Genomic DNA, 27,500 nt, shown 5'->3' with positions numbered 1-27,500 from the left:
CGTCACCGTCACTATCCAGAACCCGACTGACGCACACTACTCCCTGCACCACCCTGGGACGTGTGTGTGTGTGTGTGTGTGTGTGTGTGTGTGTGTGTGAAGTAGAGGAGGGGGTGGGGGTGGAAGGTAATGGGGGTCACTCAGGCTTACGTCCTAACATCCTGCTTGTGTGTGTGTGTGTGTGTGTGTGTGTGTGTGTGGTATATGTGTCGTTGGAAACATCAATATAAACAACTTTATGGGGGAAGATTGAGCACACACACACACACACACACACACACACACACACACACACACACACACACACACAACGTCGCAGTAGACACAAAACCACACCCTCTTGTTCTATGGGAGAGATAGGGAGAGCTGGGAGAGAGGCGGTGAGACAGGCGGGGGAAAGGAAGAGCGATATGGAAGGATATATAAGATGAGGTGGTTTGGGGCTGAGCGGGGCGTGGCGGGGCGGGGCGGGCCGGGTGGAACAAGGTGTGGGTGGGCGGGGTGGGTCAGAGGCAGGGATGGGCGGGGTTGGGTGGGACCGAAACTGGGCGGGGTCATGATTTAGAGCGTCGCTTGGTGTATGAAAAGCTTCGTTTGTGCTGGGTGGGTCAGGGTGGGCAAGGAGGAGGAGGGGGAGGAGGAGGAAGGAGGAGGAGGAAGAAGGAGGAGGAGGAGGAGGAGGAGGAGGAGGAGGACGAGGAGGCAGGGGGAGGAGGAAGGATGTTTGAAGAGGGTGGTATAGTTGTAGTGTGTGTGTGTGTATGTTGTTACCGTCAATAAACTATGTATTTTTTAACACTCACCTTGTGCACTACATTGCTTCTTTACTATACATTTATCTTCCAAATGATCTCCCCTTATCTATTTATCTATCTATATACAACTCCTTCCATTTCAAATTCTCTAACATCTACCAATCTAATTAGCTATTTATCACGCATTTAGCTTCATCTCTGCACATGTCGCGTGATTACTACCCTCCTCTTAAGTTTCCCCTACACTCAGCCGCAGCATTACGCAATCAAGCTAATCTCAGTCACCAAAAGACCCGCACACTGGCTGAGGTAATAAAGTCAATTGCATCACCACAACCTCCACTAAGACCCTGACCCTCTTACTACCACTGGAGTCTTAATTAAATACCCTTATCTCTTATCCACCCTGCACTCTCTCCTTCACCCTCCTACTCTTCCTTCCTTCCTCCTTCTCTTTCTTAATCTTTCACATTATTCCATCAGATTATTCGCTGATATTATCTATTGTATTTGTAGTGGTAGAGTTTAGCTTTTATTTTTCTGTCCGTGTATTTTCTTGTGCATTTTTGGTGTGTTTAGTGTGTCGATTACCTTTCTTGGTGTTATGGTTAAATAAACTCATTATGTGTACCTGTTACATTAGTCAATTAGGTCAAGCATACTGTACTTGGTGGCCTTACTCTCTCCCTTCCTCTTTACACACACACACACACACACACACACACACACACACACACACACACACACACATAATTGCATTACTTACAATATTACCTGCCTTGCTTTCAACTCGTTTTTTTTTTCTCTCTTAATGTAATTGGAATCAGGAACAAACGACATAATTACACGACGACAACTCACGACTCCCTTTAATATCACGACTCTTTTTTTCCTATTTCCTTTTTTTAATACACTTAGTTATGGAAGTGTATTAAAAAAGTGTATATTCAACTTTTTCCTTACAAAGTGCACGGTGTTCTTATAATGTCTAGGTGTACACTGTTTTTAGAGGGACCATTGTGTTTCTATGCTACGTGTTCATTATATTGCAAAGGACGGTGCCATGTTTCTGTTCCCTTGTGTAGTAATTGGGTGACTCGCTGAGGACAATATGTGATTTTCGTTTAAGGCAAAGCAAAGATATAATTTCTCCTCCTGTGTTCATTGCTAGCTTTGAGCCTTTTGTCTTTTCTCTTTGCGGTTTGAAATGGTAAGGATTTAGAAAGAGACACTGCCCCTATGCGTCACTCTTCTCGTTTTCTTACTTCTGTGTTAAGCTTTCTTCTTTTTCCATCTCTGTTTCTTACTAATTATCTATTCCGTGGTGTTATTCTTTCATTCTCCACACCTTTTTTTCCATTTCATCCTTTTTTTCCTTCTTTTTTATATCTGTATCATTCGTCTCTACGTTGTTTCTTCTATCTTTATTTCCTGACCGTCTATCCTTTTCCGTAGTGCTCGTATATTAATTTCTTATCCAAAGATTCTCTATTTCAGTATTACTATATCTTTTAGCATCGTTTGTTCTCTTCTCCATTTCTCGGCAGCATCTCTCCTCCTCCCAATCTTCTCTTTTATCTCTATTTCCTTTTCGTCTTACAGGATCACATTTCATTATTTTACTGCCATAATCTTTTTTTTTTTTACTGCCCATCATTCATTTCCCTTCGTTTTTTCCCTCTTTCTCTTCCAGCTTTTTTATTCCATATTAATATTTTACCTCTCGTAACACTATTTCATTACCTTTCTCATTCATCTGTCCATCGTATCTTTCTGTACTTTATCATCTCTCTCTCTCTCTCTCTCTCTCTCTCTCTCTCTCTCTCTCTCTCTCTCTCTCTCCACAACAACAGTACCGAACAAGGGAGTAAAGGAACAAAATCTGGTGAGGAGAGATTCATCTTCTTCTCCCTTACAATGTTCCTCACAGGGAGATAATTACCCCTCTATTACCATCTCCCGCCGCCCGTGACATCCCCTCCTCCCATCCTCCCGTCTCTCCCTTAGTCACGTCACGCTGTTCTTCTCCTCCCCCACACCGGCCACTTAGCGGTCACAAATTGCATGTTTCTTGACCTGGTTCTAAGCTCGCTAGTCAGTCAAGGTGAGCACTTTGATTCCCTTGCATATCTGACTTGATTTGATACAGTGGTGTGGGTTTACCTGTGTGTTTTGATGCGGTAAAGACAGGCAGGTAGGTAGGTATTATTATTATTGTTATTATTATTATATTAACCCCTTCAACACTGGGACACATATTTTACCTTCAAATTTCTGTACGATTAGACCATTTTGTTGACATTAGGAAAGGTCTTTGGAGGTCAGAAGATTAAAGGCCAGTCTTCACTATTTTAATCCCCATATAATTTTCTGAAGCTGTATCAAATTGCCAATTAGTAACAAGAATAAATATGGAAACTGAAAGGGTACTGAAAGGGTTAAGGATCAGTTACCAGGATAGGACAAGGAGTAATGGGTTGAAGATTAAGAAGTTAGATTGAAAGAAAAGAGAAGGGAAAGAGTATTAAGTGAATGGAATGGACTAATTACGTGGTTAAGCCGTTTGTGGCGATACATCAAGGAATTTCAAAGAGGACAAGCTAAATTAGTCTATACGTATTACCTATTTTTCATTTAGAGACTGATAAGTGTAGAGCTGATAGCGTCTTACATGTCCACTCATTTTTCTTTAGTGTTCTTTATGTTCTTATTGATAGAAAATGCGCGGATAGAAAGTAGAAAAGCACAATGAATAAGGAAACACAATCGCAAGTCTAATAAACCACAGCTCAAAAATTACACACTAGCCTTTAAAGAAGTTGGTGGTTGTGGCGACGCTGCGGCAGCATTGAGGGAGGAAAGTGACGCGGCGGAAGGTTAAGGTGGAGGACGGGACGGTGGTGCGCGGGTGTGGTGGATTTGACGGTAGAAAGTGAGTGTGGCGAGTGGTTTGGCGTTTGCGTGCTCATATATTGTGGTTATCTGTGTAAAATTTTTGTGGGTGTGGTTGTTTTATATGCGTATACAAAATTCACTGTTCCTCTCAATACTAAGGTCCGTATTCAGAAACGCTTTGCTCTCTCACCACGACTATTTTCCAAGGCCACAGAGATGATTGGCGGGGTTTTCAAGAGTGTTTCTCCAATTAGTAATGTAGAAATCTTGTCAATCTGCCTCTGAAACCGTAAAAACACCTTAGAAACCTCGTATCAATTTCACTAAAGCCTCTTGAAATAGTGGAAGTGAAGCACAGAAGAGTTTGGGAATACGAACCTGAAACCCACAAAAAAAAAAAAGAGAAAGAAAGAACAAGAGATACAGAGAAAAATCGGAAAAACGCGAGACAAAAATACGGAAAGCACAGATAGAATACATAAGCCTCAGTTTGTGTGGCGATAGCGGAGAGTGAGAGTTGCATTGAAACATTATGATGGCTTTACTTCTCCTTGGTTCGGTGTTGCAATATTTGACTTGGCTGTGGCGAGAGCAGTAGCGATAGTGGTGGTGGTGGCTGAAGAAGGCAAAATACTAAAAAAAAAAAAAAAAAACAGGTGGATATCAAAATTTCAATTTACTTATACGCTCAGATGTTCGTTGTATGCATTGAATTGACTGTGTATGAAGTTAATACGAAAATAAAACATGCTGATATTTACATAGAAGGTAAACACGAAAAAGATGACAGTGCAAAGCGTGTGTCAGTGTGGATACCATGAAGATGCGCATGTATTAGTAACCTAGTAACCGAAGCCGCAGGTAGGAATAACTAAGGCGTTGTCAAAAGAAACGTGTCATTATATGGACGTGAGGTGGACATGAAAAGAGGAGCGCGTGGGTGTCAGATGTATGGCACACAGGCGGTGGATGAATGGGTGAAGGATAAATAGGATGAAGGGACGCGTGGATGACAGAAAGGGACGATAAATTAATGTACTGGTAAAGAAAGAAGAGTGTGTGTGTGTGTGTGTGTGTGTGTGTGTGTGTGTCAGCAGCAGCGGGCGAGGTGAGGGAGGGTGAAGGCAGCCACGTCATCTATCCACCAGCTACATTGGTTCACTTAAAGACTCCCTCAAAAAAGTCCAACGTGCAGTGTGTCTCCTTGTGAATAAAAGAATGTGTACAAAGAAAAGTAGTTGTAAGGTGATTTACTTATAGTGTTATCATTATTATTATTATTATTATTATTATTATTATTATTATTATCATCATCATCATTGCTGTTGTTATTGTTGTAATTCTTCTTCTTCTTTTACTTCTGCATTTGCTGTTCCTATTTGGTGGTGAACAACAGTAGTAGTAGTAGTAGTAGTAGTAGTAGTAGTAGTAGTAGTAGTAGTAGTAGTAGTAATAATAACAGTAGTAGTAGCAGTAGTAGTAGAGGTAGTAACAAATTTAGTACCAATATCAGACACATGTGTTTTTCCTGGCCAATACATATTCTATATTGCCACACACACCAACCGTCCAGTACATGAAAATTCACAACAAGCTCTCGAATTAAAGCCAAACCCATTTACAGAACACTCGTAACTCGTAAACTCCACTTCACCAAATTATACATTAACACACACACACACACACACACACACACACACACACACACACACACCTATATCCAAACACATATACATACAAACACACACATACATTCATACATAATCCACTTTAATCCACTTTCTATGCTACAACAATAATGGCGCTCCATAATCACTATCATTGCCATTAAGACCATTACCATTATCATCATTGTTACCACCTCCACACAATTCCCTTCCTCCCATTCTTCTTGTAGCATAGGAGAGAATAAAAGAGAGAGGAAGAGGAGGTGGGAGGGAGGAGAGGAAGAGGAAGTGGACTAATGTGAGAAAGAGAAGGATACGACGGTTTAAGGAGGAAGAGGGAGAGGAAGAGGTGGAAATGGATGAGGGAGAGGGAGAGGGAGAGGGGGAGGGAAAGGGAGAGGGAGAAGAAGAGGGAGGAGAGAGAATTTATGAATGAGGCACTTGGGTTTAGTATTCAACACTTTGAAAGATACTGAGAGTTAAGAGGAGGAGAATGAGGAGGAGGAGGAGGATGGGGAGGAGGAGGAGGGGGAGGAGGAGGAGGAGGAGGAGGAGGAGGAGGATCACGACAGCAGTAAAGGAAGAAGACGAAGTTTAGAAGAGAGAAGAAAAATACAATAAAAGGGAAGAAGAATGAATCGCAGGAAAAGAAAAAAAAGCATGACTAGCATCCATCACTATTACCACCACCACCACCACCACCACCACCACTACCACCATTAGCATTCAACAATTCGAAAGGTACTGAGAGAGACAAGGAGGAAGAGAGGAGGAGGAGGAGGAGGAGGAGGAGGAGAAGAAAAAGAGGAAGAAGAAGGGAAGAAAAAACACGAGAGCAGAAAAAGAATGAAGATGAAATTTAGAAGAAAAAAAATGTAAAAAAACGAAGAAAAAAAAAGAAAAACACCACCACCACCACCACCACCACCACCACCACCAAGCAGGGCAGTAAACAAAGCACAGACACAGAAGAGACGCACCAGTCAAGTCCTTCCATTGTGACTTTACCAACAACCTTGACTAGTTTACCCCAGACAGCACAGGAGGGACTCTACCAGATGGACGGAGCTTACCGCCCTTGATTACATTATGGAGGCGGGACTCGAGAAACACAGAGGCAATAGAGGAACTCCAGGAAGGGCACGGATCTATGGAGGAGGAGGAGGAGGAGGAGGAAGGAAGAGGGAAGACATCCACTAGAAGAAAAATGGGAGGAAGAAAGTGGTCAGATAAACAAATCAATCACATTGTAAACTGATTATCTTTCCTACTCTTCCTTTCTTCTTTTTCTCCTCCTCCTCCTCCTTCTCCTCCTCCTCCTCCTCCTCCTCCTCCTTCTCCTTCTCCTCCTCCTCTGTGTCTCGTCCTATAATCTTTCTTTTGCTTCCCGTAACATAACCACATTTGACGTTGATTTAACTAGAGAGAGAGAGAGAGAGAGAGAGAGAGAGAGAGAAACTCCATTGTTATGCCATGAATGTGCCTCTTTGTGGATTATTTTCTCCATCAACCAACAGCTCACGACAAATCTCTCTCTCTCTCTCTCTCTCTCTCTCTCTCTCTCTCTCTCTCTCTCTCTTTCTTACTCCGGCCTTAAGGAATCACCGTTTATCTACTTTTGCCTTTATTCCGCCTTTGTGCCTGAATGTGTTTGTGTGTCTGACTGATATATTGACTCTCTCTCTCTCTCTCTCTCTCTCTCTCTCTCTCTTTTGAGCATCGCAACAAAACCAAACTTACTTCACATCATTTCTCACTCGCTAAGTTTACGTCGAAAAAAGAAAACATTACTACTACTACTACTACTACTACTACTACTACTACTACTACTACTACTACTACTACTACCACAACCACCACCACTACCATCACCGCCTATTCTCCAACTCCTAATGCGGCTCTCAAGGTACGAAAAGCGAGTCTATTCAGAGGACACAGTACATTGTTAAAGGAATTTTAGAAGCACCGGAAGCACGGCTGGTTTGTGAAGGTGTTGCTGTCTAACCCAAGCAAACACTCCGGAATGTTGGAGGTAAGAACTTGCGCCGGAGAGAGGAAGTAAGTGGCGTCCCGTGGGTGGCTGGAGGGTCGAAGTAAAAGACGAGAGGGCGGGAGCGTTTGGGAGGGAAGTTATGAAAGATGAAGAATAGTTGGTCGAGGTTGAAGAGGAGGAGAAGGAATATGAAGGAAAAAGAAGAGGATTACACTGCAAGGGATGGAAAGAATGAGCATAGAGTTGTTATTGTTGTTGTTCTATTGTCTAGTTGGTGTTGGAGGTGTTCATGTGGAGGGAAAAAAGGGAAGTTTAATAAGTTTTAAGAGTTAAGGGGTGAGGGGAAGTGGAAAAAGGGGAAAAGTGGATAAAAGGGGGAAAGGGGAAAAGAGGGGATATCAAGGTACGCAGTTATTGTTGTTGTTGTTCTATCGTTTAGTTGGTGGTGCTGGAGATTTACACGAAGAATAAAAACAAAATAAAAAACAAGAACAAGATTTCTGGTCGAAGTTGAAGAGGTGGAGAAGGATTATGAAGGAAAAAGAAGAGGATAATACTAGAAGGAATAAAAAGCCTTGCATATGGAGGGAATGAATGCACAGTTGTTGTTGTTGTTGTTGTTCTATCCTGTAGTTGGTGGTGGTGTTCATGGTGGTGCTCAGATGTACACTGAGAACAAGAACGAAATCAAGAAAAAGACCAAGATTTTTTTTTTCGGGGGGTTGGGCTAACTCCCTCGAATCTGGAAGGGGACTGGCAAATTAGTGGGCCTTTTCTTTTTTTTTTTGTTTCATGTTAATCTTGGTCAGCTTTTCTCTGTTACTTAAAAAAAGACCAAAAAAGAAAACGAGGACAAGTAGAAGGATATCATATGGAATTTACAAAAAAAAAAAAAGGAAGATAAACAAATAATAAGACCCTCAAACAAGTATAAACGAATGAATCAAACATAAGAAAATAACTTCACAAATACAAAAAAAAAAACTGAAGCAAGACAAAATAAAAGAATTACAAATACTCAGAGAAAAATAAATGAACATAAGAAATAATAAAAAAAAAGATATCCGAAGTTTGATCTGTCAGGAGGAATCTAATCAACAAAAGTTTAATTGAGAGAAACTTGGCCTTCCCTTGAGGGTTCGGCGAGCCACACACAAGGAAAGCCTTTTATTTACACTCTCCGCCTCCTCCACGCCCCGCGCCGCCACTCACTGCGGCGCGAACACTGGCAGTGACACAGCTTTAGAAGGAAGAGTGAAGGTGAAGGCATATGGACGGTATGTACGTATTGTTTGTGCTCGTAATATTGAGGTAATGGCAGTGAAATTCAATGATCAGTAAAAATAGAAACAATGTCTTGGCATCGCAATCTTTTAAGGTAACTGGAATCAAAATTATATTATTAGGTGATAGAAATAACAAGGTTTACACCGCACTAAGTCATATGGAAAACAAACTAAATGTTGTGCTAAACTAGAAAAAAAAACATATTTAGTTGAAGTAGTTAAGATATATGATACATTTGCAAGGATTATTTGGTCAAAGTAACTGCTGGAGTGTTTGCTTACAGACTCCAGGTAAGCTCCGTATTTTGAAACGCTTTGCTGTCTCACCATTACTGCTTTTCAAAGGCTCCAGTTCAAGATACTCGTGTTTTTAAGGATTTGTCATGTTTCTGGTGATAGATTGGCAAGATTTCTGGTTTATTGAAAGGAGAAGCTGTCTTGAAAACCCGGCTAGTTGTCTCTCTGGCCTTGGAAAATTGTCGCAGTGATAGGGGAAGGCGTTTCTGAATACGGGCGTAAGACAGATGCTTATTATGTCACCAAGGGGTGTTTCACGCTAAAAGCTAGAGACAGATGAAGGCAAGTAGGGTATGCTTTAAATCTGCCCACCAAAACTTGTAATCAATGTGAAAGTACCCATCACAAGTTATGCCAAGACACACAGACACTATACCTTCCTGGCTCCTCTCATTGTCCACCTCATCTACCCACCTATCTGCGTATCGCCCCGCGCCGCCCTCCCTTCCTTCCTTCTTGACACGCCACCACAGGAAAAGCGAAGCGTTGAGAGGATATCAAATGTCCATTTTGCCTCACATGAAAGCCTGATGCTCTGATAACACCACGCCGCAGAAACAAATACACAAGCATGCACTCGCCCATCTTGACACGTAAAGAAGTAAATTTTCACCATCACACACACACACACACACACACACACACACACACACACACACACACACACACACACACACACACACACACTCATCCACGCCACAAAGACTAGAGAAGACAATAAATAACCCCCTCACTCCTACACTTAAATACGAAACCTATTTCACGATCACAATTACTCACTCACTCATTTCTCCCGTCATTCACAGAAACAGACAGACATACAGAGAATCATTCACATGTACACTCACTCACTTACTGTCCCACTCAATCACTCATTCATTCAGTAACTCACTCACTCCTACCTCCTTCAGGAACAACAGAATAAAGAAAAGACTCAATCAGTTCCCTTTAATACGTAGTTTCCTTTCTTAGACGATGCTGGACAAATAAACTCCATTAACATGAATCTTTTCTTTTCTCCTGTCGATGAATGAACTTCCGCGCGCCCAACTTGATCAGATTTCACTAAGAGAGCGAGGGTGTTGGCATTACGTTACCTCACCCTTATATTCTTGCGTCCCAGTGAGGAGAGTGGCGTGGCTGGGCGTGGAGGGAGCGTGGGAGGGAAGGGAGGATAAGGAGAGGACATGCGGGTTGGTTCCTGCCCTCAGATGTACACGTAATCAGGAACATCGCAACTAAAGGATTGCCAGAGGCTGTGATAGGCAAAATTCAAGATACTTCTCTTAGGTTTGCGTCATTCTTTTGGCTCTGTTGTTTAAGGACGAGTGCCTTTAGTGGGCCTTGTTCTTCTACCTTTGTTGTGTTCTTTGGCCAGAGCCTCTCTCCTATATATGGAAAAGCAATTTAAGTTCTAGATTTTGATGTTGAAAGAAAGAGGTTCATTATTTTGCCTGATGGAGCTAATATATAAATTTCATGGTGTAGACATTGACTGGAGGTGCTAAGAAATATAAAGACTCGGGCCATTGCTTTTGTTTTCAGAAGTGGCTTTTGGAATTGTTCTAAACTTGCACTGTAATATTTTGTTAAGCCTCCAAAGATGCTACAGTATTATGTATGTAGTCACTCGTCATCTTTCTTTGATTGAAACTACAGGTGCGAAACAATTTGAAATACTTGATGAATTGCTTTTCTTGTCAGACGTGTGGCTGGAAATTATGTGCCACACTCGCACTGAATAATTCCACTAAGCTCAAGGAGGCAATGAAAAAATAGGCAAAAGATTAATATGCATGTAGATCTTGAATATCTTCTTTCAATTACATTCATTCCTCAGGTTTGCTTTCTGATTTCCTTTGTAACTGTACGGAAGTCTACTGATACTGAATATATGGAGATTCACGCACAAGAAAATAATCAACAAATAACTATGATAATAAACAATTTCCATACACATACTGCCACTCGTAGACCAGATGGCTTGTTGTGGAGTCCCTTATTTCCCTACGCTCTTATAGTCCAACGCTCACACACACACACAGTACACCACAAGACACCGCACAATGAACACCTCGCCCGCCAAACACTCTCCCCTCAACCTCCTCTGATCCTTCGAATAATTACCTTCACACCTGCACCATGAGGCGGCGAGAAAGCGGTCTTTCTGTGTCTCAGTGGGAAAGATTAAGGCGTCTTATGTCTTCGTGGAACCGACCAATCAAGTGAATGGAACACTGGTCTTTAATCCGGCGACACAAGAAAATGATACCAGGGAAAAGGAAAATAAATGATGAAAGGGCACACGAAAGGTTGACATCTCTCTCTCTCTCTCTCTCTCTCTCTCTCTCTCTCTCTCTCTCTCTCTCTCTCTCTCTCTCTCTCTCTCTCTCTCTCTCTCTCTCTCTCTCTCTCTCTCTCTCTTCATTTATCTTAGTCCAATATTTTTCTACATCCTATCATTTCTCTTCAACTTTTTCCCTCTCACCTCTCCATCTTTTCTCCCCCTTCCTCTCTCAGTCCTCTCCTCTCTCTCTCTCTCTCTCTCTCTCTCTCTCTCTCTCTCTCTCTCTCTCTCTCTTTCCTTCCCGCCGCCCACCTTCCCAATGACGTTTTCATAATAATCTGCAGGTGTCACTCGCGCTGATTAATGCGTTTGTCGGACACCATGCAGTTCACCGCCACACACACACACACACACACACACACACACACACACACACACACACACACACACACACACACACACACACACACACACACACACATGAACTAATAAAGTTACTGAAAAAAAATTGCAAATCCTGTTATTTTTTTGAAAACCACAACCGGCACACACACACACACACACACACACACACACACACACACACACACACACACACACACACACACACACACACACTTCCCCCTAATCCCCATATGTATATTTTCAATATATATGTACTGTAATTCCTAATAAACCGTATATTATCATTATTATCACACACACACACACACACACACACACACACACACACACACACACACACACACACACAAGAAAAAAAAATCTAATCCCTTTACATCCTTCAAACAATGCAAGCTAAGTCAAGCCTCATTCAGAGTGGCCGCCTTGTGTTGAGCGGAAAACAAACAAGGGATCGGAAGTCACACACGAGGATGAGAGCACGGGGCAGCCAGGATAGTCAGAACGAGAGACATAACGGCGCAAGACCAGTGACGGGCGTGGTGTAGGTGTTGTGGAGCGATGAAGGGAGAGAGAGAAAGAAAAGATGACTGTATTTGAGGGAGTAAGGTAGTGAGGATTGCTATGCCGACAGTAAGGAGAGGGATAAAACGCTGCTTGAGAGATATTACAGTGAGTGAAAGAAGGAAGGAAGAGGAGGTATGCATCGTATGGCGAACTGTTTAGAGAAATGGAGATAGGTAGGCTTAGAAGGAAGAAATGAAAGAATGAAAGACCAAAGAGAAAAGGGAGAGAATTCGGAAACACAAGAAAAAAAAAGAAATAACAAGAAAACAACAGCACAATGATAAGAACATAAAAGAAAATAAATATAATAAACATCAAGAAGCAAAGAAGAAAGAAATGAAAAGGAAGAAAAGTATAAACAGTGAGGTAGGAAGGAAGTGACGAAGGGAGGCGAAGGAACATGTGAAGGAAAGAAGTACATGTTAGGAGGAGAAACGAAGAGAACGCGGAGTTTGCTTTGTTAGTTAAGGGACGAAGTGTGTGAAAGTTTATGCTGCCGGAGTGGGGTTGGTGGTAAGGGGCGGCCGGGGCGGGACGGAGCTTGGTGGGGGCGGAACGAGGCGAGGAGGGGAAGATATGGAACGAACGAAGTCATGAAAGACAACGCCCATGCCATAAGAGACATAATAACATACGCAAACTCATTAAGAACAACCCCTTGAATGCTTTACGCTGAATACTGCCCACTTATAGAAAAACACCAAGGAAAAACACCCTGTCGCTGTCACAATCACTCTAACAAGCCACAGGAACACTGAATACTGACTATCTGTAAATGTCAGAGAAAAATTTACTGTTTACTCTCTATTACTGAAAAAAAAAACTGCTTCACTGAGTACTGGTTATCAAGAAAGGTTCAAAGAAAAGTACCTTCTCGTACTGACAGTGAAACGGGAAAGAAAGACTCCACTCATAGAAATGCGTCACTTTGGAAACTCTGTCTAGAAACGTTAAGGGAAAACACCACTTCGTACTAACACTGACAAGAATTCCGTCACGTACTGGTCATCTGGGAGTGTTAAGAGAGAAACACCTTGTATGCACAGTAACATGAGCCACGCAGCGACGCACCTGGACATGAACAGCGTCACTTAAAGGATTGCATGACTAGGAAAAATTAAGACAAAAAAAAAAATCACCTCGTATTCACAGTAACAGGAATTGCTTAACCCCTTCAGTACTGAGACGCATTTTTATCTTGTTTTTTTTTTTTTGTGTATGTTTAGACGATTTTATTGACATTAGGAAGGCCATATGGAGGTCAGAAGATTAATGGCCAGAGTCTTCACCATTTCAGGCACTACATAAGTTTCTGAAGCTGTATAAAATCACCAAATAATAAGCAGAATAATTCGGAAACGTGTCATGGTACTGAAGAGGTTAACTTAGAAGACTGACAACCAAGAAATACCAAAGAAAGACCTCGTACTCACAGAAAGACACGAAGTAAAGGGCTTTGTACTCACACCAGCAGCGGCGGTCAGGAACACACCCTTACCTGGAGGAACAGACAGAATACACATGTTAATTTAATCACAAAAAGGCGCCGTAAATAAAGAAAGAAACATTACACTGAGGCAAAAACTAAAGCCTTGATACTCAGCCCACCATAACTCATCGCAACGTCATTAAGTAAAGTTAAGGAGTAAAAAAATAATAGGAAGAAAGCGAAGGAAGGTTGGCGGCAATAAATTGGGTTTCTGAAGCTTATGTTACTAACTATAAGAACCTCGCGCCCTTCTCTCCCTCTCCTCTCTCTCTCTCTCTCTCTCTCTCTCTCTCTCTCTCTCTCTCTCTCTTATACTTTTCAACCCATTCCCTTTCTCTCCTTTCTATTTTATCTTCTCTTCCTTCTTTCCCCCTTCAGCATTATAGCCTCTCTCTTATTTACAGCATCTCCCTCCTCCCTCTCTCTCTCTCTCTCTCTCTCTCTCTCTCTCTCTCTCTCTCTCTCTCTCTCTCTCTCTCCTTGCCTGTATGCTAATGAAAGGCTACTTAATAACACGCGGGTGGAGCACAGATGAGCCTCGGCCGCCCAGGTGTTGGGAGGCCACAGGTGATGAACGAGCTAATACAATAGTGGAGGTAATGCAAGGCAGACTGAATTATCCTCCTGTTTGATTATACTACGTCGTGCAGGGAAAGATGTTTGTGTGTGTGTGTGTGTGTGTGTGTGTGTGTGTGTGTGTGTGTGTGTGTACATATAGGTAGACTTGTTTTATTCATTAACTGTCACGCTAGTTGGAGTGGCTTCCCTTATTTTCTTGTGCTTTTTCCTATGTTCATAAGTGTGTATGTCATGGAAGAGAGAGAGAAAGAGAGAGAGAGAGAGAGAGAGAGAGAGAGAGAGAGAGAGAGAGAGAGAGAGAGAGAGAGAGAGAGAGAGAGAAAGGATACAACAACACCCTGGTCCCTTGGGAGATGAGGAGGACAGAAGGTAAGAGAAAAGAGAGAAAGAGAAAGAGGGAAGGAAATACACAATTCGTAATACCATTTCATGTGTCGTCATTTCTCACTGCACACTAAAAAATAAAATTAATGAACTATAATATTTTTTTTTCCACATGAAGACTTAAAAAAAAAATATAACTGTGAAAATAACTACAATTTATAAGACAATATTCAACCTAATTTTCTTTCAGGCAATTTTTCTCAATACCCCGAAGATGTTATCAAATTTTCTCCGTCGGGACACACACACACACACACACACACACACACACACACACACACACAACTCTATTCACATCATGCTTTCCCGCATACACGTACATCTTCCTTCATATGAAATAAGAGAGAGCGAGAAAAAAAAAAAGAACAAAAATATATGAAGCGAGGAGAATAGAAATGACACCAAATGACTGGCAAATTTCACAGCGGCGTCCATTAATCAGGCATTCTAATTGCATTCGCGTAAACAGCGCATCCATCACAGTCACGGCCGACGAGTGGGAGGGAGGGACGGCAGGCAGGCAGGCAGGCAGGCAGACAGGGAGGCAGGCAGGGAGAGAGATGGGGAAAGAGAGGCAGGTGGGCAGGTATCAGAGAGTGGGAAGAGCGGGGTGGTTGATGGGTGAGTGGGAAGTAGGAAGTGAGGTGAGAACAAGGAAAAGAGAAAGAGAAAGAGAAAGAGAGAGAGAGAGAGAGAGAGAGAGAGAGAGAGAGAGAGAGAGAGAGAGAAGCCACACCACAGGACACAGAGTCAAGGCAGGGTTAAAGTGTTGAGGGGAAATAAACAACACTGGAAACTGGTGAACCAAAAAATGTTAAAAAAAAAGGAAAAAAAAAGATGGAAAAAAAATATATGGATAATGTTTTTTTTCTTTTTTTTTCTTCTTTTCTTTTTTGACGAGTGCAGTGAAAGCCGGTCATTGTGTAGCGGAGGAGAGCAGATGAGCCTGTAGTATTGTCCATTAGTCTGTACCTGCTGCTGTAATGGATCCCTCCCTCCCCCCTCGTTCCCCTCCCCACCTCCCTCTCTCTGTCTGTGTTAGTCTTTTTTTATTCTCATGTATTTCAACCCTTTTTTTTATCTTTTCCTTATTTTTTGATAGATTTCCAGAATGTTTTGCCCTGATTTTCTCTCTCTCTCTCTCTCTCTCTCTCTCTCTCTGGGTTACATTATTTCGTGGGTTTTATGAGATTATCTTTAACGTTCATGAAAATATAAACTACTTTTTCTCAATAGATATGAGTTTTAGGCAATATGAGAGAGAGAGAGAGAGAGAGAGAGAGAGAGAGAGAGAGAGAGAGAGAGAGAGAGAGAGAGAGAGAGAGAGACAGAGGCGACAAAGAATGGCGAAAAAGAGAAAGACGGCAAAGAAACGCGACAGTGACAGATAGACCACAGATACCAAACAGAAAGAGAGACTGTGGAGAGTTCAACCTATAGATACAAAGAATACACAGTGAAAAATAGCAAGCCTCACAAGAGCTAACCAACTAACAGGGGCATGTATAATTCAGTGAGGCAGTGTAGGGGACTGAGAGGTGTGGGATGAAACGCGCCACTTTTCCCTCGCCACTGAAAGGTGATATGCAGATGAGTGAGTGAGTGACGGACGGCAGGGATAGGCGACACCTGTGAATGTGAGAGATGGAAGAGAGGTGAGGAATATAATACACTCGTTGTTCATGGATGGCGAGGGTGGTGAGTGAGATAGAGTGAGTTAATGGAGGGTATTTTAGTTACGGTAAGTGTTAGGATCGATAAAAAGTGAAGGAGATAAAAGGAAAATTAGTAAAAGCAGGAGATGGAACAAAAATTAACACTTTTATAGAAGATTCAATGCTTAATAACAATATCAATGTAAATAAAACCAACATGTCATGAAAAATATGTAATAAAATAACAAAGAAAAGAAAGCTAAGTAAAAATTTATCTGTTCAGTACTAATAGGCATTTTTACCTGGATTTTTGGGTATGACTAGAAGATTTTATTTCCATTAAGAAGGGTCTATGGAGGTCAGAAGATTAATGGCCAGTCTTCACTATTTTACTCCCCCACACCAAATAAAAGGAAAAATAGTAAAAGCAAGAGATTGTACAAAAAAAATGAACATTTTTATACGAGATTCAATGCATAATAACAATATTGATGTAAAGAAAGCCAGAATGTCATGAAAAATATGTAATAAAATAACAAAGAAAAGAAAACAAAGTAAGAATCAACCCGTTCGGCACTAGGACGCATTTTTACCTTGAATTTTGTGTATGATTAGACGATATTATTTACATTTAAGAAGGATCTATGGAGGTCAGAAGATTAATGGCCAGTCTTCACTATTTTACTCCCCCACACAAGTTTCTGAAGCTGTATAAAACCACCAAATACTAAGCAGAATGAATATGGAAACGCATTATGGTACTGAAGTGGTGAATGAGTAACGAATAAAATGAACTAAATGTCTTAACAAAGTGGGGTTCGAACTCTGGCGCCCAATATTCAAAGTTCCCGCCACTGTATTCACTCTGCCACGGTGACGACAATGACGGTAAAAGGAAACAAACCCATAAAAAGGAAAACTAAGATACGCTAACGAATAACAAACTATATAAATCATGTATCTTTATAATGAGAAGGCCACATTGAAATACATAAGGTAATGAAAAAGGATGATGAGCAACGGTAAGTGAATGAATTAATGAGTGGAGGTGGAGGAAAAAAAATGGTAATAGGAGTGATAGGTGTGGTTAGTAAAGGCGAAAGTGAAAAAGGTAAGAGATGAATCAAACAAAGGCATAATGGAAGAGGCAAAAGGAAGAGTGACGAATGAGTACATGGCACAGATATGAAGAAGGAAGGGAAAATTAATAAAGGGAGAGGAAAAACACGGAAATAACGAGAGACCAAAAGGAAAGAAATAAGTAAAGGAAAAAAATACAAGAAAAACATAAGAGGGAAAAGAACCAAGCAGGAAAAGATAAAGTAATGATACACTGAGACTAATATTCACACACACTTCTACGCTTCACCTCTAGTTCAAAAAGCTTCATTTGAACTTACACGAGATTTTCAAGGTGTTTTTACTGTTCTAGAGGCAGATTAACAAGATTTCTACATTATTAACCACAGAAACTCTCTAGAAAACCCGGTTAGTTGTCTCTGTGGCCTTGGAAAATAGTTATGGTTTGTGAATACTGGCCTGATGATAGAAGAAGAGGGAAGGAGGCGATAATGACGAGATTAACTATAGAATGGCTGAGAGAGAGAGAGAGAGAGAGAGAGAGAGAGAGAGAGAGAGAGAGAGAGAGAGAGAGGGAGGGGCGCTGGATACCCTTTGCCCATATTACTAATCAGACCTTCAACTGGACACTTCCGCTTCCCACCACCTCCCCTCACTGCCCATCACTCCCTCTCCCCTCCCCACTCCCCTCTCCCCATTCCTCCCCTGCCGCAAACACCCACACGCTGCCGCCACGCCCTGCCACACTTCCCACCACCACCACCACCATCACCACCACATTCCCTGCCACTTCTCCCTGCGTCCTGTTTCTACTATAAGAGTCTCTCTCTCTCTCTCTCTCTCTCTCTCTCTCTCTCTCTCTCTCTCTCTCTCTCTCATTTTTGTATGTCTATTTCTCTTTTTTTCCATTATTTCTTCTTTTTTTCTTTCTTGATTAATATTCACATTCTCTCTCTCTCTCTCTCTCTCTCTCTCTCTCTCTCTCTCTCTCTCTCTCTCTCTCTCTCTCTCTCTCTCTCTAGTCCTGCTCTGGTCTTTTACCCTCCTCCTCCTCTTCTTCTTATTCCTCCTCCTCCTCCTCCTCCTCCTCCTCCTCCTCCTCCTCCTCCTCCTCCTCCTCCTCCTCCTCCTCCTCCTTCCTCATTTCACATTCATCACAGTAATTCACGTCTGCTCTTGTCATTATTCATTAACTCACTGGACACATTCAACCTTGCCTGTCTGTCTCCTTGTCTGTCTGTCTGTCTGTCTGTCTGTCTGTCTGTCTGTCTGGCTCGACCTTGTCTCAGTAACATACAACATAATTATTTGTCTCTTTTTTTTCTATTATTTTTGTTTTTTACTCGTCTTCATTTCCGTGATTGTTTGTGGGGTTGTTTTTTCTGCTTGTTTAGGTTTTCCTTTGTGTGTGTGTGTGTGTGTGTGTGTGTGTGTGTGTGTGTGTGTGTGTGTGTCTGGTTCACTCTTTAGTATCGGCAATTCTCTCTCTCTCTCTCTCTCTCTCTCTCTCTCTCTCATCACTACACAATACAACACATGAGCTAAAATTGGGACAACCTTTCAAAACATTTCTCTTTCCTCCGATATTGCAAAAATGTACCGATCGTCAAATGAGCGAGAGGGAACGTTTGCCCCTCAAGGCCGAACGTTGATAATCGGTCTTAAGAGTCACTCCCATAGGGCTCATTGCGACGCCCTTCTGTAGGAGACATCGTGGTGCCTTGTGGCCTTCGCTTGGTCCCCGTGATGGAAGGGAGGAGCATGTTAGAAGAGAGGTATTGATTTGACGGTGTTTTGTCGAGGGGCGGCCAGCTGGGGCATGGAGGGATGGGTGTATATGCTTAGGATCAGAATGGATGAGTGGGTAAACAGGTATGAGGTTCCCAGTGCAGCTCATGTGACACGTCGGGGAAGCTTTCGTTGCCTAAGCCCTTCAGCCTGTGAGAGTTTTGGCTTCTCAGGCTTATCATAATTTGGTGCGAGTTTAGAGTATAAAGAAGGTAGCAGTGGGAGTGAAATGACTGATAGTTCGAGTTTATTTTGTTTGGTGGTTTTAGTGCTATTTTTTTTTCCTTTAGTGTCTTATTGGATTACTCAAATAACTGGTGTTGTATTATCATGAGTAAAAAAAAAAAGATGAATTTTCCAGGTATATCTAAAAATCTTCCATATCTTTCCAGGTTATTTTGTTTACATTTTGCTGCATTCATCACGCCACCCCTGTAAAGAAAGGAATGCCAATTTTCTACAGAAGGAAAATAGGAAGCAAAGACACATACACAGTTATCAGTGATATTTACCTTAGCAAGTTTATGCTTTCCATTACACAGGTAAGTCTGAAGGGCGCTGGTGCTGTGATGCTGTGGTGCTGTGGTGCTGGGGTGCGAGCTGAAGTAGTGTTGTGCATTGGCGATGTGAAGGTGCGACACACACACACACACACACACACACACACACACACACACACACACACACACACACACACAAACCTCTTCCGAAAGTGACGACCGTCCTGCAGAATGTCTTGAGGAGGTTAGGTGGGGCGTCCGGGTGGCCACGCCCGTCCACCCTCACCACCAACCTCTTCTTCATCCTGGGGCGGCCTCGCGTATACGTCATTTCCTCCTCATCGCTAAAGTCTCCCTCATGTTTATCGCCGCTCAATTTCCAGCCACTCGAGCTTACCCTCTTTTTGCCCACCACCTCCTCCTCACCGGCTGTGTTCGCGCCCCCTTGCTTCTCGCCGTCAGACAAGTCCTCGGCGCTTACTTGAATGTTAGAGCGGTGGTGGATTTCATAGGGACACTCACCGCTATCGTCCTCAGTGATCGTAGGCTCTGTTTTCTCCCGGCCTGTCGGTTCCTTGTCACTGAACGACAACTCTGTGTTTTGCTCCACCCTCACGTTCCTGCCGCCCTTGCTGAACGCCTCGGCCAGACTCTCCTCCTTACTCTCCCCTGTCTGCCAAGGAGAAAACTTCACCTCCACCTTTCCCCTCGTCCTAGATTTGCTTCTTTCCCTCTTGTTGGTCGTTTTCGTCTCCTCCCAGTCGCCCTCTTCATCTTCATCGCGGCTCGAGGATAGGATGACCTCAATCTTCCTGGTCCCGTCTTGGCTGCCTTCACGTTTCCTAGTGGTGTTCTCGTGCGTCACATGTACAGTCTCGCCCACCGGTTCGTACAAGTTGTCCTCCTTTGATCCGTAGTTTATGTCAGCCTTGGGGATTCTTCCAGTCGTCTTCTTCTCTTCCTCCTCCATTGCTATTAAGTTAGAAGAGCTACTCCTCTTGGGTATCGCGCCAGTAGAATACAGGTTTCCGTTTTCTTCCGTCTGCTCCTCCTCCCCAAAGCGAACTCTGTAACCTTTCTTCCGAACGTCCTCGTAAATTCCATCCACGCTCTCGTAGGCAGAGCTCCTACTGGCGTCTGCGTAATCCATATCCTCCACTCCTCCCTTCCCCACGTCGCTGCCATCGTGGACCGGGCTGTAAGGACTAACGCAAATCGTGGGAGGCGAGGAGGGACGAGGCGGACCGTCACTCTTCCTTCCTCCATCTGGTGTAGTCACCCTTCCATCGGCGTCCCTCTCCGCCTGTTTTCTGTGTTCCTCCTCCTCTTCCCGCTTTCTATGGTACTCCCAGCCGTTGCTCGTCACACTTCCGTCGCCGCGTTTGACAGTGACGCGCACCTTCACGCGGCGCCGTGTTATGATCCTCATGATGCCGAAAAGGAGCAGGTGTCGTGTGTCAGTCCAGCGCGGCAGTCACTCACCGGCATCACCTGAACACCTGCCTCGCTGCGTTTCCTGGTGAACTACTGACTCGCTTCCAGCCGCGCCACTTCACCTACACAAAACAACGCCCCCGTTTTAGCCGCTGCACGGAATATTGTGTGTTTTCATCATGCCAAAACGAGGCGGATTTCCACAAAGCTAGTGAAACATGTGCAGTTTTCCTCCCACCTGAGCCTCCCCCAGCCCAGGCATTTACCCGCAACGTCACTTCGTGTAATGTTTCTATATCCCTTACCCTCCTTGCCTCTCCCACCCACTCACCCAATGCCTTGCCCCTGCCCCTCCAATTCCCACCACTCGGCCACCCTGCTGCCCCACTCGGCCACCCTGCTGCCCTCGCCCGGAGCTCCCCGACTAGACCCTCATCCCGCCCTGCCGAAAGAAAATCCCTTAAAATGAGTTGGTGAGGTCGGTCGGCAGAGGATCAGAGAGAGAGAGAGAGAGAGAGAGAGAGAGAGAGAGGGGCAGGAGAGAGGTTCGTGGAGTAAAATATATATCAGGTTATTGGATGAAGGTAAAAATAGAGAAAAAAAGAGAGTAATAAGGTTATGATAGGGAGTGAGTGAGGAAGAGTGAAAGGAGGGAGAGGGAAAGGAAGGAGGGTAGTGGAGAAGAAGAAAAGAAAGGAAGAGGAGGAGGAGGACGAGGAGGAGGAGGAGGAGGAGGAGGAGGAGGAGGAGGAGAGACTTAGGGCGTGTCTCTTCTCGTCTTCTTCCTGTGTTTCTGTTTTCCTCTCTCTATTGTTATTCACATTTTTATTTTTTTTTCATGCTGTTTCAAAATGTCTGATCCTATTCTCTCTCTCTCTCTCTCTCTCTCTCTCTCTCTCTCTCTCTCTCTCTCTCTCTCTCTCTCTCTCTCTCTCGTCTATTTTCTTTCCTCCTCTGGTTTCTTTTTCATCTTTCCTTTACAATTATCCTTTATTTTTATTCACCATCTTTTTTTCCTCCACATTTTTCATCAAAGCACCATCATTACTGTTACATCTTTTTTTCCCTTCTCAATCTCCTCTTCTTTCACCTTTACCGTCCACTACTCCTCCCTCTTGTTTCTCTTCTTCCTCCTCCTCCTCCTATTTTTCCCCCACCACCACCTTTTCCTCCTTCATCTCATTATAATTCACAAAAGTGTCATCACCAACCTACTTTCTCTCCTTTCGTCACTTTTTCTTCCTCAGCATCATTACTTTTTATTTTTTATTTTTGTTGCGTAGTTTTCAGTTAGTTTTATATCACTTCCTTCTAATGATTTCATATATTTTAATTTTCTACCGTGATTAATTATGTTTTTTCTTCTTTCGTCCTTAGTTTGTGTGGTCTATTTTCTTGCATGTTGATGGGTTCGTTAGTTTAACCCCCCTCAGTACCATGACGCGTTTCCATATTAATTCTGGTTACTACATGGAGACTGTATACTAACTACTTCAGAAACTCATGTGTGGGGGGATTCAAAGGGTGAAAACTGTGACCATTAATCTTCTGACTGCCATAGACCTTTCACAATGTCAATGAAATGGCCTAATGGTTCACAAATCTCAAGACAGAAATGTGTCCAAATACTGAAGGGGGTTAAAATGTGAGTTTTCTTTATTATTATCATTATCATTTTTTTTTTATTCGTTCAATGTTCGTGTTTTTCATAAGTTGCGACTTTTAATATGTAGATTTATTTACTTTGGTGGATTCAGAACTGCATGGGCTAAGTGTTTATTTTTATTATTTCTTCATTTTCTTTCTGATTCAAATTTGTAATATTCGTGTTTTATCGAAGTACATACAGTTATTCATCCTTTTTTTTCTCTCTTTGTCTCTATTCACTGTGCTCCTCCTCCTCCTCTTCCTCTTCCTCTTTCCTCCTCCTCCTCCTCCTCCTCTTCTGTCACTCTCTGTAATCATGTCTATCTCATCCCGTCCTCCACCTCCTCCTCCTCCTCCTCCTCCGTTCGCTGTTTCCCACTTCCTGCTTCAAAGTTGTTGTTCATTTTTGTTTTTATCTTCCTCGATGTCACAGAGGTCATTGTCATTATTATCATTATTACTATTATTATTATTATTATTATTATTATTATTATTATTATTATTATTATTGTTATTATTATTATTATTATTATTATTATTATTATTATCATTATTATTATTATTGTTATTACCATTATCACTATTATCGTCATCATCATCACCATCATCTCTAAAATTACATTAACAGTAGTAGTCATAGTAGTAGTAGTAGTAGTAGTAGTAGTAGTAGTAGTAGTAGTAGTAGTAGTAGTAGTAGTAGCAGTAGTTGTTGTTTTGTTAATGTTGTTGTTGTCGTTGTTTTGTGGTGAGCAATAAAAGTGGTAAGCAGTAGCAGTAGCAGTAGTGGTGGTAGTGGTGGTGGTGGTGGTGGTGGTGGTGGTGGTGGTGGCAGGTGGATGTGTGGAAGCAGTTGTGGTGGCAGCAGCAGTGGTGGTAACAGTAGTAGTGGCAGTAGTGGTGGTAGTATCAGTGGTGGTGGTGGTCGGTGGTGGTGGTGGTGGTGGTGGTAGTGGTGGTAGTGGTAGTAGTGTAGTGGTGGTGGTAGCAGCAGCAGCAGTAACAAAAATAGTAGCAACAGTAGCATTATCAGTAGCAGCAGGCGCAGCAGCAGCAGCAGTAGCAGTAGTAGTAGTAGTAGAGCAGTAGTAGTAGTAGCAGTAGTAGCAGTAGTAGAGTAGTAGAGCAATAATAGTAGTAGCAGTAGTAAAAATAGTGGTAATAATAGCAGTAGTAGTATTCGTTTATAAGACCGGAACCAAGAACAAACAAAAATATAAAGAAAAAAAAAACTTAAGTGAGGAGCCAATAGTCGTCGTAGATGTAGTAGTAACACTAGTGACACCAGCAGCAGGAGCCTTAGAAACAGTAGTAACACCACCACCAACAACAACAGCAACAGCAGTGGTAAGTAGGGCCCAAAGTACAAGGCAGGACAACAATAACGCCAAGAATTATTCACTTCCCGTCACCTGGTGGAGCAATGAAGTGTCTTAATGAGAGGGAAGGGAGAGAGAGAGCTAGGGAGGGAAGGAAGGAAGGAAATAAATACTTAAAGAGATGGACGGATAGGAGCAAGGGAGGAAAAGAAAGAAAGGGAGAGAAGCAACATACAAAAAAGGAGATTAAAAAGAATAGGAGGGAAAGAAAGACACTGATAAAGATGATGTACTAAAGATGGAAGGAAGAAAGAAAAAGGAAGGGAAGTTAAGATACAGAAGTCAAAAGAGATAGACGGATAAAAATGAAGGAGGAAAAGAATAACAATGAGAAAGATGAGACATTGAAAGGAGGAAAGGGAAGAGAAGTACGTAAATAGTCAAATAGGAGAGAAAGGAAAGAAAAGAGAAGATGAATGAGAGACAGAGAACAGAGAAGAGAGCAGGAAGACAGAGAAAGAAGAGACGAAATATGAAGCTAAAAGGAAAATGGAATAAAAAAAACTTAAAAAAAAGGAAACAAAAAGAAACAAGGAAAGAATAGAGGAAAAAAGAAGCAAAGATGATGAATATGGAAGAAAAGACGATGATAAAGAGAACCAGAAGAAAGAATGAAGAAAGGAAAATTACAGAAAATATTGAAGGAAGGAGGTAAGAGAGAGAGAGAGAGAGAGAGAGAGAGAGAGAGAGAGAGAGAGAGAGAGAGAGAGAGAGAGAGAAAGAGAGGGGAAAAAATGGTAAGAGGAGGGAGAGAGGGGTGATGTAGAGGCCATAAGAGGGGATATAAGTGGAGAAGAGGAGGGAGAAGAGGAGAACGAGAAAAAAAAAGGAAAAGGTCAAACCAGATTTCCAAAAAAAACAAAAAATAATGAGGAAAGAAAATTATCAACGAAGAAACAAAAATAACTAAAAGAAGAAAGAGAGAGAGAGAGAGAGAGAGAGAGAGAGAGAGAGAGAGAGAGAGAGAGTCACGGAAAGAAATGAATGGCAGGAAGAAAGACAAAAGGCAATAAGATGATAGGTTGGAATGACACAAGACTGGCACAGATGGAGAGAGAGAGAGAGAGAGAGAGAGAGAGAGAGAGAGAGAGAGAGAGAGAGAGAGAGAGAGAGAGAGAGAGAGAGAGAGAGAGAGAGAGAGAGAGAGAGGATAAACGGGGAGAGGAAGAGGGAGAGGGAGGGAAGGGAGGATAGCAGAAGAAAAGGAGAAACACGGAAGGGCGGGATGGAGAAAGGGATGAAGAAAGAAGAACGGAGAGGAGGAGAGAGGGAGGAACGGAAAGGGAAGCAAAGGATAAAGGAGTAAGAAGGAATGCAGAGAGAGAGAGAGAGAGAGAGAGAGAGAGAGAGAGAGAGAGAGAGAGAGAGAGAGAGAGAGAGAAAAGAAAATAGTACCCACACGCAACCCTGTCGTAGTTAACCGTGGTCATAACGCATCTCTCTCTCTCTCTCTCTCTCTCTCTCTCTCTCTCTCGCTCATTACCATCCCCTCTAAACTTCCAAACTTTACTTCCCATTGCGTATAAGTAGTACAAGTATATACCACCACCACCACAACCACCGCCACAATCACCACCATCACTTCTTTGCCCCACTAACACACTACTCCTGTCTTAACCATTCAAATCTGCTTCTTTTATTATATCTTCTACGTTCCTTTCACTATTCTATACTGTGCTGTTGTGCGCGCTGGAGAGGGTTACGCTATCTAGGTGGTCATTCTTGTTAGGGTTATAGAGACGTGTCTTCAAGGATCCTCTGAGCTGCCCTGCTACTCACTCTGCAGGTCTATCAAGTTGCGGTGCTCTATCGACCCCCCTCACGCTCCGGGTCACGAGAACGCCTGCTAATTGAGGAGCTAAGTGTATCTGATTGTCTTATATGGATGATGCTATTACTGATATTGCTGCTGCTTTTGTTTGTATCGATAGGACTGTCGCTATACTGTCAGTGTTACTAATATTATTGTAGCTATTACTATATTACGTCTACTACTGCAACTATTGACTACTACTACCACTACTATTATTGCTATGTCTTTCCTGATATCTGCACTGCTACTACTACTACTGTTACTATCTCTACTACTACTACTACTACTACTACTACTACTACTACTACTACTACTACTACTACTACTACTACTACTACTACTACTACTACTACTACTACTACTACTACTACCATTACTGTTACTACTATGTCATCTCTCTTCATACCATCAGCAAACAAATAACTTTTCAAGCCTAAGCCAGTCAATATAACATCCCACGTAACCTAACCAACGAATTACAAACTGACGCTAGATATCCCAACCAATGGCGCCGGGACTGACACTGGAGAGCCTATAAACACCTGCGAAAAGGACACAATATTCACCACCACTGTTCCGCTGCTCCTCATTAACCCTAATACCCAAAAAACAAACCTATTCACTGCTCCAAGATTCGCGTTTCAATCAGCCTCACGTGTCCTCGGAGCCTCTGACCAAGTTAATTACACTCACGCACGCAGGTAAATTCAGGTAAATTCTCCCACAGGACCGATAGATTTGTATTAATTAGCATTCTTCCCTCACAGGTCAACGAGGGAGGGGTGTGCTGTGTTCCTACCTTGCTGCCTACCTTCCTGTACCGTCCCTGTCCCTCTCTCTCTCTCTCTCTCTCTCTCTCTCTCTCTCTCTCTACATCCACCACCACCATCACCACGCATCTCCATCACCAACACGCAAGCGCCACAATCACCACCACGCAGATACAGACTTGCCACCAAACAATGACCAGTCACCTCTCCACGCTGCACCAGTCTCTCTCTCTCTCTCTCTCTCTCTCTCTCTCTCTTTGACCGCGGTAATCACTGCTACAAATTTACCACTGTCTCACATGGCACGGCATCATGACCTTCACTACCACGACCACCATCTACTACTACTACTACTACTATCACCACTACTACTTCCACTATCACTGCAGTCCCCCTCCGCTCTTTCCCTTTATTATTCTCTCTCTTTTTCAAGCTCATCCAGCCTCATTTTGCACCTTTTTTGGCTATATATCTTTTTTTTCTCTACCTTCTTCCTCTTCTTCTCTTATATCGCCTTCGTTCCTATATTTTTTTTTCTTTCGGTAATAATATTTCTCTCCTCGTAGTTTCAATGTCGCGGGATTCAAGGTTCTGGGCTATTCTTTTCTATATCAAAGGGAGGTAATGACAAGTTAGCAGTGTCACGGTTTCAGTATCACCACTACCGCCTAAAACAATGCTGCCACTGAGAAAACACCACCACCACCACCACCACCACCACCACCACTAGCGTCGCCGCACCTCCACACACCCACCACACCACATCACGACTGAGCCACAACACACCACCACCACCACTACCACCACACACACGGAGCGACATATAACACACACAC

The 27,500-nt window shown here is 42.8% G+C and overlaps 1 protein-coding gene across 36 annotated transcripts in view; it reads right to left on the bottom strand.

Moving 5' to 3' along the window:
• The window catches only part of LOC123516083 (titin-like), a 562,881-nt gene that overhangs the window by 281,011 nt on the left and 254,370 nt on the right, over window positions 1–27,500 (bottom strand). For 3 of the 36 annotated variants that reach the window (XM_045275135.1, XM_045275138.1, XM_045275139.1), the window contains exon 1: window positions 19,826–21,309. The exons of 11 other annotated variants lie outside the window; for them this stretch is intronic. In XM_045275135.1, coding sequence (XP_045131070.1) covers window positions 19,826–21,053 — 1,228 coding nt within the window. In that variant the 5' untranslated portion in view covers window positions 21,054–21,309. Of the gene's footprint in view, window positions 61–19,825; window positions 21,314–27,500 lie in introns of those variants that run through there. 22 more of the 36 variants (XM_045275134.1, XM_045275171.1, XM_045275164.1 and 19 more) reach the window with 18 other exon arrangements.

Source organism: Portunus trituberculatus, chromosome 40, assembly GCF_017591435.1.
Source record: "Portunus trituberculatus isolate SZX2019 chromosome 40, ASM1759143v1, whole genome shotgun sequence".
NCBI classification, from domain to species: Eukaryota; Metazoa; Arthropoda; class Malacostraca; order Decapoda; family Portunidae; genus Portunus; species Portunus trituberculatus.
The sequence above is the reverse complement of the archived record's forward strand: the minus strand, read 5'-3'. Positions and strand labels throughout refer to the sequence as shown.